Source organism: Lissotriton helveticus, chromosome 12, assembly GCF_964261635.1.
Source record: "Lissotriton helveticus chromosome 12, aLisHel1.1, whole genome shotgun sequence".
Lineage (NCBI taxonomy): Eukaryota > Metazoa > Chordata > Amphibia > Caudata > Salamandridae > Lissotriton > Lissotriton helveticus.
Genome location: NC_136073.1, coordinates 915,839,000 through 915,853,731, shown reverse-complemented (window position 1 = coordinate 915,853,731; position 14,732 = coordinate 915,839,000). Strand labels below are relative to the sequence as shown.

The following is a 14,732-nucleotide window of genomic DNA, read 5'->3' as shown; positions in this document are numbered from 1 at the left end:
ACACGCATGAAGCTGTACCTACCATATGACAAGACTGTACCTGTCATGTGATAGCTATGCCTACCTGCATGAAGCTGTACCTACCATATGGCGAGACTGTACCTGCCACGTGATAGCTATGCCAACGCGCATGAAGCTGTACCTACCATATGAAGAGACTGTACCTGCCATGTGACAGCTATGCCTACACACATGAAGCTGTACCTTCCATATGACGAGACTGTGTCTGCCATGTGATAGCAATGCCTACACGCATGAAGCTGTACCTACCATATGACGAGACTGTACCTGCCATGTGACAGCTATGCCTACACGCATGAAGCTGTACCTACCATATGAAGAGACTGTACCTGCCATGTGACAGCTATGCCTACACGTATGAAGCTGTACCTACCTTAAGACGAGACTGTATCTGTCATGAGATAGCTATGCCTACACGCATGAAGCTGTACCTACCATATGAAGAGACTGTACCTGCCATGTGACAGCTATGCCTACACGCATGAAGCTGTACCTACCTTATGAAGAGACTGTAATGCCATGTGATAGCTATGCCTACACGCATGAAGCTGTACCTACCTTATGAAGAGACTGTAATGCCATGTGATAGCTATGCCTACACGCATGAAGCTGTACCTACCATATGAAGAGACTGTACCTGCCATGTGACAGCTATGCCTACACGCATGAAGCTGTACCTACCTTATGAAGAGACTGTAATGCCATGTGATAGCTATGCCTACACGCATGAAGCTGTACCTACCTTATGAAGAGACTGTAATGCCATGTGATAGCTATGCCTACACGCATGAAGCTGTACCTACCTTATGAAGTTATTGTACCTGTCATGTGATAGCTATGCCTACACGCATGAAGCTGTACCTACCATATGAAGAGACTGTGTCTGCCATGTGATAGCTATGCCTACACGCATGAAGCTGTACCTACCATATGAAGATATTGTACCTGTCATGTGATAGCTATGCCTACACACATGAAGCTGCACAAACCATATGTACTTGCCACATGAGAGCTGTACCTACACACATGAAGTTGTACTTACCTTATGACGAGACTGTACCTGCCATGTGATAAGAATACCTACATGCATGAATCTGTACCTACCATGTGATTAGGATGTACCGGGCATGTGAGAGCTGTACCTGTACATTGGAAGCAGTACCTACTTTATACCTGCTTTACCTGTATACAGGAGTCTATATCTTCCACATGCTACGTACATATCACATATCTGCATTGCTTAGGCTGTATCTTCTATCTGATAACTATAGCTTCTTACATAAGACTGTGCCCATTGTATGCTTGGAATAACAAAGTACCTACCCCGGGATAGCTCTGGCTGCACGCATGGGGTATATCAACCATATTTTAGCAGTGCACGCTTGCATGAACTGTGGCTGTGTTATGCTTGCTCCAGCTGCAAACATGAAGTTGCATCTGGTTTGAGATGGCTGCCCCTACCTCAGATATGATTGACACTCTCGAGTCTCTGCGGGCAGTGCCTGGGCATATCTCTTGGTTAGGTAAGATCTGTCTGGCAGCGCTTAGAGACCTGTAGGTGATAATGCGCTTAAGAAATGCCAACTAACATAACATATGATGCACGTGTTGTGGCAATTGTGCCATGAAGGCAAAGCTTGTTGATGGGAAAAGTAATGCTGGCAAGAACCAGGAGTCGTAGTGTGTAGGGGGTGCCCCTCCCAGGGGAGCTGATCAACACTGGGACGAAAGGCCCGAATAAAAACAAGATATTACCTTCTAAGGAAGAGTCCACGGCACAGCTAGGATGTCCCCAAACAAGACACTAAACGATTTGGCTTTGACCCTGGGCTTCTTTATGACCAGAATCCTAACATTTTGACCATGACATTGACAAACAGACTTTCCTTCAGTCCCTTCCAGGTTCATGGCCTTGATCTTTCATTTTCACTTCTTGTAGTTTGGGTGGTCTTTATGATTGGATATGTATAATGTGGAAGCCTCATCATGAACCGGTCTCCCTTTCTGCTCTCAAAGGGTGGGCTCCGGGAGATGGGCGGCCGCTAACCTCAGTCGAAAGCTCAGTGAGGGATCAGCGTTGGATATTGAAACTCTGTGAGGCTCATTGCTTGTCTTGTTCACTCTCTGCAGCTGACTGGCTCTGAGCAGCTTCTGCACACTCTCCTGGGCAGCCAGAGCACCGAAGGCCTGCCCGGGGCTGGCAGCCCAATGAAGGAAGAGGTAACAACTGAAGGAATGACGGTCTGTGGCGATCCTATGGAAGACAGCACGAGCAAGGTATGGGTTTGCAGAGAAGTACAGGGGGTTCAACACCAACAGAACGCCTGGGGACCCTGCCTGCGGTGCAGCTGTTGCCCACAAGACCGACTACATGGAATAAGTTGCTGCTTCTCTTCTGCAGGTGTCCTCGCCTGAGCAAAGTCCACTCAATTTACTGGTCACTAAGAATACCGACAAACTGTCCCAGAGTCCAGACACCAACTCTGATGAGGAGACGGAACGGGCAGAGGTACAGGGCACCAAGACCTGCTAGATGTATGTCCCACTGGGAGAAGGGGGGGTTGACTTTAAGAAGCTGAATGTCAGGTGAGTAATGGATGTGTAACCAAAGGAGCAGTGGTATGTTAGCAGAAAATCTGATGGAAGTTAGACATCGCTTAGTAGACAGGAATCTTGGAGAAAGGAAGGCTGTGTGTGTTTTGAGTTTAGGACAAGGGCATTAGCTCAAGGTCGGGACATTACATTAGCTCAGAGTCTGGACATTGCATTAGCTCAGAGTCTGGACGTTGCTTCTTGACTTTCTGCAGGTGTGGGGCCATGAGGAGTATACTTCTGCATTCCTGAGCACAGACATTACTGGCAGTGTGGACATCACCATGGACGAGGACGCCAGCTGGAAGGAGGTAAGATACTCCACGTTCCGACACATGAAGATCATATGAGAACAGAGAACTCGGATACTGACCCGGTGGGACGGACCCAAGCACATAGGGGCCCTACCCAAAAGACAAATGTCACCCATAGGATGAGGTGGAAAGACAAACGTCACCCATAGGATGGGGTGGAAAGACAAACGTCACCCATAGGATGGGGTGGAAAGACAAACGTCACCCATAGGATGGGGTGGAAAGACAAACGTCACCCATAGGTGTGGGCACTGTTGTCCTGTGCACCTCATTGCTTTGCTTCTTCTCTTTCTTCAGGTGTGGAACCACAAGAAAAATGCACCTATTCTTCTGGACAGTGACAGTATTGACCATCTTTTCGAGAGTGAGGAATTTAACGCTGACGAGGTAACTAGTGGGAAAAAGGTGTAGGACTTTCTGAATAGACAAAAAAACAGGAGTGCTGTGAGGAGGGGCTGTGGGAAGGGGATTGCTCTAGACACACTGGGCCCATGACCAGTGAAAGAACAACATGCGAGTATGTGGGTACGAGAGATGGGGCTCCCCAAGGCTCACAGACCTTAACGAAATGTTGAACTCCATGTGCAGGAAATATCTGCGTTCTCTCTAAGGAGACAAGGCCCACGACCAAGGGGTGAGCTTCATGTGACTAAAAATACCAAGTTTTCATATTGGCCTCCAAAAAGTAATGATGCCAACATGTTGACTACCACTATATTGTCAAGGTAAGTACAGATTTAATCTTCTTAAATCCACATCTATGTACCTGGATGATACATTGTCAAGGTAAGCTGATGTGGAGTGAAGAACAGTAAATCGATACTTGCCTCTGTAATCTTTCCTTCACGATCTAGTGATAGTCAACGTGTTGGATTCGGAACTGGAGATTGTGAGTGATGGCTGAGGGTGGGCGATCCCTGAAGCACGGTGACCTTGAGCATAGGAAGAATGTAATGTGAGCCGCTGTCTGAGCCTCATTGGTTTGCCTTTTCTCTTGCATCAGGAGTGGGACCCGGAGCAGTGGATGCCTACTCTACTGGGCACTGGAAGTACAGAACAATTGTTGAGCAGTCTGGACATGAGTCGTGAAGAAGAGGATGCCATGAGGAAAGAGGTACCGTGCTCTTTGACGAGACAGACAAATGCTGTGTGTAAGCAGTGTGGCGGGGAGGAAATGAGGGACATTAGCCATAGGAATAACACTAGGGGCCCGATTCACAGAACTAACTTAAGACAAAATCCTAAACTTACTACCATTTTAGTATTCACAGAAGGCACTTACTCATTTCGGTATTCACAGAAGGCGTTTAGGAGTCCTAAAGTTAGGAGTCCTATCTTTACTACTACTAAACTGAGAAAAATCCTAATTTTAAGACTTTCGGTATTCACAGAAGGCATTTAGGAGTCCTAAAGTTAGGACTCCTAACTTTTGTGAATACCGAAATGAGTAAGTGTCTTCTGTGAATACCAAAATGGTAGTAAGTTTAGGATTTTGCCTTAAGTTAGTTCTGTGAATCGGGCCCTAGGTGAGTATAGAATGTGACGGGAGAGCAGAAGTGGAACCAACATAAGCATTCATGGGGGTTAAAGAAGGTTCAGTGACACAAACGCTTAGCGTCTAAGGGCAGAGGAGAGATGGAATTAACCGAAGCATGCAAGAGTTCAAATAAGGACCATTTTCAGAGTGTACAGTGTGTACAACCTTACCATCTTTAGCACATGGTGTGCTTAAGTAAAAAACCTACTGAAAGGGAGGGCAGTACCAGTGTGAGATGTGAGTACTGGGCAGTGACTTCCTGTGAATCTTGTTCCCACTTTGCCTTTTCTTCCGGGTCAGCAGGCCAGTATTAATTTGTGAATTACACAACAAGTGTTTATGTCTTTTAAAAAAAAAGACCCTCCGATTAGTATCCTTTTCCACCATTCAGATATCCAAAGATATTTGGAGAGATCTCCTCACCCACTATTTACAGTAGTATAAATTAGTTGTAAAATCCCTGTGTAGTTCCTCTGCAGGCAGGCGAGGGAAAGGTTAGGTGGAACTGTAAACCAAACCCTGACTACAGGAAAATACCCTCTGGTCATGACAAGTGACAAGGAATGAATAAACCCACAAATAAGGGTATAGAGTAGTAACTTTATAACAGGTATGAGAGCCTTATGCTCCATTTGTTAACGTGGTTGAGTATGTATTAGGCAGGGATTTTATGAGCCCTGAAGAAGACCGTTTACCCATCTGGTGCATTTAACCTGGACGAAACATGTTGGCAAGATAAACACCCATGCAATACTTTTTATCCATATCTTGGGTAATAAAATGAATTCTTTTAGGGCATACCTCAAGGTATTTTTATTATTCATCTGGATCCCTGCTTCTATCCAGTTGAAAATTATCAGGAACTGCCTTGGCTGGTTGAGTCAGTCGAGGTGGTATCCACATACTCTGGTGTGGAGTGATCAGCGATGATGAAGCATGGCAAGATAAAGTGTGTGAGGTGAAGTCTCCAGACACCTGCATGGTGGAGACAAAAACCAATCGGAGAGACCTCTCTTTAAAAGCACTTTTTGTGTAATTCCGTTGTTCCTACGGAGGATCTTCATAGGTCTCTTTTTCTGTGGTTTCACAGCATCAATTCACTCTGTAGGCCCTTCAGTAAGGTTATGACTCATTAAAAACCTCAGAAATCAACTTGAAAACCATAATTTTCCCTCGACTGTCAGATCAGGAATAAGATTTGTGAGAGAAGCAGTAGAAATCATTCAGTTTTTACCAATCAATATTCGAATGACCCATAAGTGAAATCTGCTCACTAAATGTGCACTCAGAGCAACCACTAGTTCACCACAGATCCATCAGCACGGTTCTCACACAGTTAATGATGGTTCACGGCATTAGTAGAGTTGCAGATTCACCTCCACTGTAGTATTAAAAGAACAGAAGGACAAACACAGCATTTCCACTACAGTATGTTGAAAACAGACAAATGAAAAAGAGGGTGACTAGGTGCAGATGGCCATGAAATACTTCATACAGGATGCATGTGTTGAGGTTTTAAGGATCAATCAATCAATCAATCAATCAGAGAACTTGTAAAGCGCGCTACTTACCCGTGAGGGTCTCAAGGTGCTGAGGGGAGGGGGAGGGAGGGTGCTGCTACTGCTCGAAGAGCCAGGTCTTGAGGAGTCTTCTGAAGGCGAGTAGGTCTTGGGTCTGCCGTATGTGGGTAGGGAGGGTGTTCCAGGTCTTGGCGGCGAGGTAGGAGAAGGATCTGCTGCTGGAGGTCATTCGTTGGATGCGGGGTACGGTGATGAGGGCGAGGCTGGCGGAGCGGAGCTGGCGGGTGGGGGTGTGGAAGCTGAGTCATCTGTTGAGGCACGCTGGTCCGGTGTTGTGGAGTGCTTTGTGTGCGTGGGTGAGGAGCTTGAAGGTGATCCTCTTGTCGATGGGGAGCCAGTGTAGGCCTCTCAGGTGGGGGGTGAAGTGGCTGCGGCGGGGGACGTTGACGATCAGTCGGGCGGAGGCGTTTTGGATGCGTTGTAGTCGTCGTAGGTGTTTGGCTGGGATTCCTGGTTAGAGTGCGTTGCCGTAGTCCATTCTGCTGCTGACGAGGGCCTGTGTCACCGTTCTTCTTGTTTCGGTCGGGATCCACTTGTAGATCCTGCGGAGCATGGGGAGGGTGTTGTTTAAGAGATCTCGTCCAAGACCAACAAGACTCAATGTGCACAAGTCACGGTTGTGCCCTCCAGCTCGTTTGAGTAGTGACTTCTGGTGATGCCAGCCGGGCCAGACCGTTTCAGCCTTTGATGTTCCAATTGTGAAATATCAATACTGGTTTATCCAACAGAAGGTCCTGAGGGCTTACTGTGGGATACATTGCCTTTGCATTCCGTTCCCGTTAGAACCAGCTGAGAAGTGGAAGTCTCTGCTATTCCATACCCTTCCCGCCTTATGTGCCGTTGGTTCCTCGGAAGGATTACTCTTCAAGAATGGTACGGAACGCTATACCAGGCGGAAACTTAGAGCCAACACTAGATACCTGTGCAGTGAATCCTTGAAGTGCTTACCATTGAGTCAAGCGGATTGGGAAGAAGCCTGATGAGGAAGAACAGGTGAGGACAGCTATGATTAAAGATAAACCTCTGGCCTTCTAGCTAGTAACAAGATGCTGGTTGTCTCGGGTAAAGTGTCTGTGAAGAGTCTGCTACTGACTAATACTGGTCCTAATTTAAAGAGGTCCCTTTGGTACAACGCCGCATACACATCAAAGGGCCACTTGTACTTCACCAACCAGAGCTGACAAAATGTCAAACCTAAGAGCGGAATCCAGGGAGCAGACGTTAAATGTCTTCAGGGCCTTCCTGGAAGCGTAGAGGTCTTGGATTTGGATACACTGCAGAAGGATCGCGAGTTCAGAGAAAGCTGAGCGCACCAGCACCACAACCTGACATGCTTATTCTGTGAAGCATGCTGACAAAAGCAAGAATTTGCTCTAGAAATCCAATACAAAGAAATAAAATGGACTGTAAGAAGAGATGAAGGAGCATCTGTATTAGAGGCTTTTTGATTGTACACACGCTCTTACACAAACTCTTTAAATGAGCCATTTACTCTGGGGGTCTCTTGGGCCTGCCCTTTGAATATTGCTGCTTTCAGAAACGAACCACAACGTTGATGGCTTTGGTATTCCACATCAAACGGTTTGAAAAAAGTTGGTCTACATGTTCCACGTCTGAAGAAGATTACTAAAGGGTTAAGAAATAACTCTCTTCGGTCTTAGCAGAGATCATTATTTGCAGCAGAGAGTAGTCCATTCTGGCACCCTAACTTTAGGGACACCGAATTGACCTGCCACCGGACTGGTCCTAAATCTTGTTAAGCGAGACCTTACATGCATAATGAACACCCAGTCAGACAGGATTTATCCCAAAAGATATTTCTACAAATCCTAAGGGCCTGGCTTAGAGTTTAGAAGACAGGTATTCCATGGCAAATACGACAGAGTACCCTGCCCAACAAACTGACGGTCCACTCGCCTAAGTTAGAATGGGGCACACCATAAATATTTTATTGAAAGAGCCCTAGTTGGCTCCATCGACAGAATACTTCCTTTCACAACACCAATGGATTTTGGGCTGTTGGAGAAGGGACTTTACACCCTTTGCACTATTTTTTCTATCCGACACTGCCAGGACAAACTTGGTAGTAAGGGACTGGAAAAAAACAAAAATGACCCCACACTCTGGGAGAAAATTCCTGGTATGTAGGGATAAAGTTTTTTTCATTTTATAAAACAAACCCCCACTTTGAGAGTTTGTTTTTGAAAAACTAAACACTTTTGAAACATTTCACAGGTGTCTGTCATGACTAACAATATAGTCGGTCAAAGTTTTCTTACATTAAAGGACCCGCCATGGCGGTGTTTCCTGTCAATGCAAAGAGTTGTCCGCTTGACCGGTGGACTCCGTCCGACAAAGTATAAATCAGGCCCTAAATTCTCATATGGATTGTTTCAATAATTAATTAGATTTTAAAAATGCAAAGAACAAATGGGCTCATTTAGAGTTAAGCAGATGCAAAGCTTACTCCAAAAAGCGTCAGACACCACATCCACCAAACCCATCATTTGCCTGCCCCATTCAAAGGAGGGAGAAACACCAAGTGTCCACCAACAGAGCCCCCGTGTCTCCGCTGGTGGAAACCTTGAAGTGATGGCCATCAAAAGGTATGCCCTCTGCTGTACATTGTTCCTGCTAGGGAATGCCCTGCTAGGGAACTTCCTAGTGCATTGTGGCCATTTATTTTTGTTTTGCAGAAATTAACCCACAAATTAAAAACATTTACTAACTGTCCCCCTTGCATGGCAACTGACCAGCCATGGCTCTCTGGAAGCATTTACAAGGAAGCAATCCTGGTCCTGTTGGAGATGTCTAAATATGGTGCCTGCAATACCCCAAATACCCCCAAAGTGGCCAAGAATGGTTTAATCTGTGATTACAAACCGGATAGTGATATACAAAACGCCATTACAACCCAGCTCAAGAGTCATTTTAGAGATGTTTTCTCCTAAATCCGGAGGACTAGGGAGTTCCAATATAAGCTCAGCCCTTCCATGCTAAGGAAACATTGTGGCAGAGTAAATCTTTATCATCGAGGGGACGTGCCGACCACCATGTCTATGGACAAAGATAGAGAATCAGCTATTTCTCTTTGATCATTTATAACGGTTAGAAGAACTTAGAGCGTTCTAGGCCACTTTCATTTCAAAGACCACATTAAGGTATGAAAAAGCTTTGATTTTTACTAGGGAGAGATCGTTCACTCAGATTGACTTCATCCAAGTATGTGTGGTGCTCAAGGACCTGATCTTTGAATCCAGGAGGATCCCAAGGAGCCGATCTGTGAATTCAAAACCTTCTCAAGGACCTGACCTTTGAATTCAAAACCTTCTCAAGGACCTGACCTTTGAAATCAAAACTTCTCAAGGACCTGAGCTGTGAATTCAAAACCTTCTCCAGGACCTGACCTGTGAGTTCAAAACCTTCTCAAGAACCTGACGTGTGAATTCAAAACCTTCTCAAAGACCTGACCTTTGAATTCAAAACCTTCTCAAGGACCTGACCTTTGAATTCAAAACCTTCTCAAGGACCTGACCTTTGAATTCAAAACCTTCTCAAGGACCTGACCTTTGAATTCAAAACCTTCTCAAGGACCTGACCTGTGAATTCAAAACCTTCTCAAGGACCTGACGTGTGAATTCAAAACCTTCTCAAGGACCTGAGCTGTGAATTCAAAACCTTCTCAAGGACCTGACCTTTGAATTCAAAACCTTCTCAAGGACCTGACCTTTGAATCCAAAACCTTCTCAAGGACCTGACCTTTGAATCCAAAACCTTCTCAAGGACCTGACCTGTGAATTCAAAACCTTCTCAAGGACCTGACCTTTGAATTCAAAACCTTCTCAAGGACCTGAACTTTGAAATCAAAACCTTCTCAAGGACCTGACCTGTGAATTCAAAACCTTCTCAAGGACCTGACCTTTGAATCCAAAACCTTCTCAAGGACCTGACCTTTGAATCCAAAACCTTCTCAAGGACCTGAGCTGTGAATTCAAAACCTTCTCCAGGACCTGACCTGTGAGTTCAAAACCTTCTCAAGAACCTGAGCTTTGAATTCAAAACTTCTCAAGGACCTGACGTGTGAATTCAAAACCTTCTCAAAGACCTGACCTTTGAATTCAAAACCTTCTCAAGGACCTGACCTTTGAATTCAAAACCTTCTCAAGGATCTGACCTTTGAATTCAAAACCTTCTCAAGGACCTGACCTTTGAATTCAAAACCTTCTCAAGGACCTGACCTTTGAATTCAAAACCTTCTCAAGGACCTGACCTTTGAATTCAAAACCTTCTCAAGGACGTGACCTGTGAATTCAAAACCTTCTCAAGGACCTGACCTTTGAATTCAAAACCTTCTCAAGGACCTGATGTGTGAATTCAAAACCTTCTCAAAGACCTGACGTGTGAATTCAAAACCTTCTCAAGGACCTGACCTTTTGAATTCAAAACCTTCTCAAGGACCTGACGTGTGAATTCAAAACCTTCTCAAGGACCTGACCTTTGAATTCAAAACCTTCTCAAGGACCTGACCTTTGAATTCAAAACCTTCTCAAGGACCTGACCTTTGAATTCAAAACCTTCTCAAGGACCTGACCTTTGAATTCAAAACCTTCTCAAGGACCTGACCTTTGAATTCAAAACCTTCTCAAGGACCTGACCTTTGAATTCAAAACCTTCTCAAGGACCTGACCTTTGAATTCAAAACCTTCTCAAGGACCTGACCTGTGATTTCAAATCCTTCTCAAGGACCTGACCTTTGAATTCAAAACCTTCTCAAGGACCTGATATGTGAATTCAAAACCTTCTCAAAGACCTGACGTGTGAATTCAAAACCTTATCAAGGACCTGACCTTTTGAATTCAAAACCTTCTCAAGGACCTGATGTGTGAATTCAAAACCTTCTCAAGGACCTGACCTGTGAATTCAAATCCTTCTCAAGGACCTGATCTTTGAATTCAAAACCTTTTCATTGACCTTACATGTGAATTCAAAACCTTCTCAAGGACCTGACATGTGAATTCAAAACCTTTTCATTGACCTTACATGTGAATTCAAAACCTTCTCAAGGACCTGACCTGTGAATTCAAAACCTTTTCATTGACCTTACATGTGAATTCAAAACCTTTTCATTGACCTTACATGTGAATTCAAAACCTTTTCATTGACCTTACATGTGAATTCAAAACCTTTTCATTGACCTTACATGTGAATTCCAAATCTTGTCCAGGACCTGACCCGTGAATTCAAAACCTTCTCAAGAACCTGATCTTTGAATTCAAAACCTTCCCAAGGACCTGACCTGTGAATTCAAGAGGCTAATTGTCACACATTGTATTGTCATAAAATCATCATACATAGAAACCAGTCGTTCAGACCACTGGTCGTGGCCTAGAGGAATTTGAGTAGGGACTATCATGACAGCATGATATCTTTGACGTAGACTATATTTAACTCCACTTCTTTGTACCTTGAAGGTATATTGTCAAGGTACTTATATGTTGAGTTAAGTAGAGTGATGCTATACTTACCTATACATACGGATCTTGTCGATAGTTTGGCGGTCACTATTTTGGTAACAATATTATGTTACCACGATTTTCCCTACTTGACATTCAGTACCGCCACCAACCCATTAGCTCTACACGGAATTAAAACCTCATTGTTTGCACCCAATGAAACAGTAAACCTTCTGTCCTCAATGACGGGTGCATCAGAGCCTACTGTACAACATTTCTTGTCTAGATCATTAACATGCAGGGTGAACAGAAAAGGGATCAAAACTCTCCTTTGCTGAACATGCTCTGAACCTCTGGCTGGAATGTATCTGCTCGTATGGGATTGCCATCTCTTGTTCTGCTCCTCCTGTGTGTCACACTATCCAGAGATGTATTCCAGGAGACAGATTTCTCCAGATGAACATGACTCAGCTCCTGTCCACCACAGAAGTGTCTTAGAAAAGGCTTCACCGGTGAGCAGAAAGGGAGTGTGCCAAAACAAAGACACCTAATGCCAAGCTGCAGCCTCCTCGTGACCCTTAATTCACCTCTCTCAAAGTCTTCAAGCTGAAACATCAGACATGGAAAGATCAGAGGGGAAATGAATAACTTTTATAATTTTATTTCCTTACCTTAGTAAAGATAAAAACATTTTTTACAAAGCAAAACAGAACAAGGAAACAGGAAAATAACATTAGGTCTCAGATTTTTTACATTTTATGTTAAATGTTTTATAGAGTGCCTAGCTACCCAAGACGGGCTTCCCGGTGCTGACAGGACAAGTAGAATAATGCAGAGTTATCTAAAAAGATGCGTTTTCAATAGCTTCCTAAAACTGTGAACTGTGTGGTTCACATTATAAAACTCCTTCCTATGGTTTTTGTCAAGGAGTTCACAATACAAAATCTTATCTGATTTAATTTTAAAATCAAAATTAAGCAAAACAGAAAAATACCAATACAACGGAGTCTGGCCAATGCTTCTTTAAAAAAAAAAAAAAGCTGTGTAACGAACACACACACATACTATGCACAATATTTTGAATATTTACAAGGCATCAAGGGTAGTAACACAATTAACCTTTTCCTTGAGGGACCCCACAAAATCACACTGAGCAAAGCATGTGCTGCAAAGAACTATCACAGCGGGCGACTAAGGCAGTACATCTAGTCCGTTCTCATTCTTCGGATTGCTATCAGCGCTGCTTAATTTGAGCCGGTGGTTTCCGGCGCTCAGCCCTTAATTGTCAGCATCAGCACTTCTGACTGCCTGCCACATGGTGGTGCTGTTTATCTAATTTAGAGATACCACAACAAGAGTTGTTTATTAATTCAATGTACATTGGGAATGACCAATCCCTGCTGCCCAGGCCACTCTTATAGCAGTGGGGGCCTGGAGTGGTCTGAACTGTCGCACTTCTAGGTGTGTGTTGTTTAGTAGTTGTGTCAGCACTGTCATTGGCAGCATGGCAGGATCAATATGTGACTCCTGACGAGGGCCCTGGCACTTATGTTTTTTGGTATTGGGTGCCAAGGTGTGCACCAGCAGGCTCTAAACCAAAGAACCAGCAGTGCTCCTATATAAGCCTAAACAAAAATTGAGGCTACCCAAAGCACACCTTATAGGTGACTTTTTTAAATTCTAGCTAAGTAGTAATCTGTTCCAGGATTAATAAACCCTCTATTAGACAATAGGACAAAGCGTAACAGACATAATTTTCAGATGCGAAGATCCAGGCGGTTCGAAAAGTCAATTCACTGTCAATCTTCTTGACCAACTGAGAGTAAGATTTCCTGACACCAAAAGACACCCCTGCACCCGGCACCCCACAGCCCCCTGTGCCCAACTCCTGGGTGTCTACCTAACCTACAGCTTCCCATCTTACCTCTCGAAGTGGTGGTCGCACCTGAAGAATCTCTGTCCACGAGTTTGCAGCCTTTGCTCGTCTTGTAGCTTTCCCATTGAAAACCATTGGGCGCCCGACGGCCCAAAAGCACCCTGCATCCAGCTGCCCGAGTGCCACTGGAAGTGCAGCGTCTGTTCTATTCTACATCCCCACTTGCCCTGTGTAAGTGACCAGGAGCTCAGCTCCCACAGACAGGTGACCTGCCTGCTAGCAGCCACCAACCTAAAGGCCCCCTACATGCCATAGGCTAACATTGGGCCTACTCTCTCTACACCCGGCTGCCCCTGTGCCGCTGAGGGTGTAACAACTGTACCTACATCAACCTGGGAGACCCCTGAGTGTACCCTCAGAACCTTAACTCTGCCAGTCGAGTACTTACCTGAAAACCGATAACCTACATTTTCTCCATAGGGTAACATTGACTGTCGAGTTTTGCAACTTTGAAATATTCACTAAAAATCACCCGACCAACGAAAAGGAAATTACTCCCCTGTTACCAGGAGAGATCCCAGTTCTGGATTTTTGAGCCTAGCACTGACCTTAAAAAGTATTACAACTGTGATTTTCCGATAACCTGATTTTCCTCCAAAGGATAACATTGGCTGTTTTTTGCCAGAAATTCTTCTGTCGATTTTTTAAGCATACAAATATTCCTTAAAAATCACCTGTGTAACAAAAACGATTTCTTGCAACTGTTTCCAGGAGATGCACCAGGGCTGAATCCAGGATCCAGCCCTTAGTAAGAAAAACACACGTAAAATAATTGATATTGCATTTTACTTAAAATTCCCATTGAGCTCAATGTTATAATTGTGTTTAACTTCTGTTGCATATTACAACAACTGTATCTATTGCATTTAAAAGTCTACGGCTATTTGAAAGTATTCAACTGTAGCAACTCATTCTGAGAAAGTATTTTTATACCTACTTGTGGTTCTAAAATAAAGCAAAAATATATTTTTATATACAAAACAATTGGCCTAGAGTTCAGCTCTTGAGTGTGTGAGACCATTTGCTGACTGAGTGTGTACAACAAATGCTTTACACTGTCCTCTGATACTGCCTTACTGCTCGATCAAGCTACCACTTTAGAGAGTAAGGTTATTATTTTTTTAAACTGTGTTTTTATTGCAGATTTAGAAAACATACAATCATTTGGTCCGTCAGTCCCGCCATTCACAAATGTCCCATAAGTATCGTTAATCAGTTATCACACAGCCAGTGAGCCCACATCCCGGAGGCCGGGCGGCGCTAGTCAGCAAGTGCTTAAACCCGACAATAGCACAAGGA

General features: G+C 44.3%; 1 protein-coding gene across 1 annotated transcript in view; it reads left to right on the top strand.

Moving 5' to 3' along the window:
- The window catches only part of LOC144798233 (uncharacterized), a 197,805-nt gene that overhangs the window by 64,021 nt on the left and 119,052 nt on the right, over positions 1-14,732 (top strand). Inside the window, exons 5-9 of the mRNA XM_078668982.1 lie at positions 2,152-2,298; positions 2,423-2,530; positions 2,829-2,924; positions 3,225-3,314; positions 3,931-4,041. Of these exons, the coding sequence (XP_078525108.1) occupies positions 2,152-2,298; positions 2,423-2,530; positions 2,829-2,924; positions 3,225-3,314; positions 3,931-4,041 (552 nt within the window). The remainder of the gene's footprint in view (positions 1-2,151; positions 2,299-2,422; positions 2,531-2,828; positions 2,925-3,224; positions 3,315-3,930; positions 4,042-14,732) is intronic.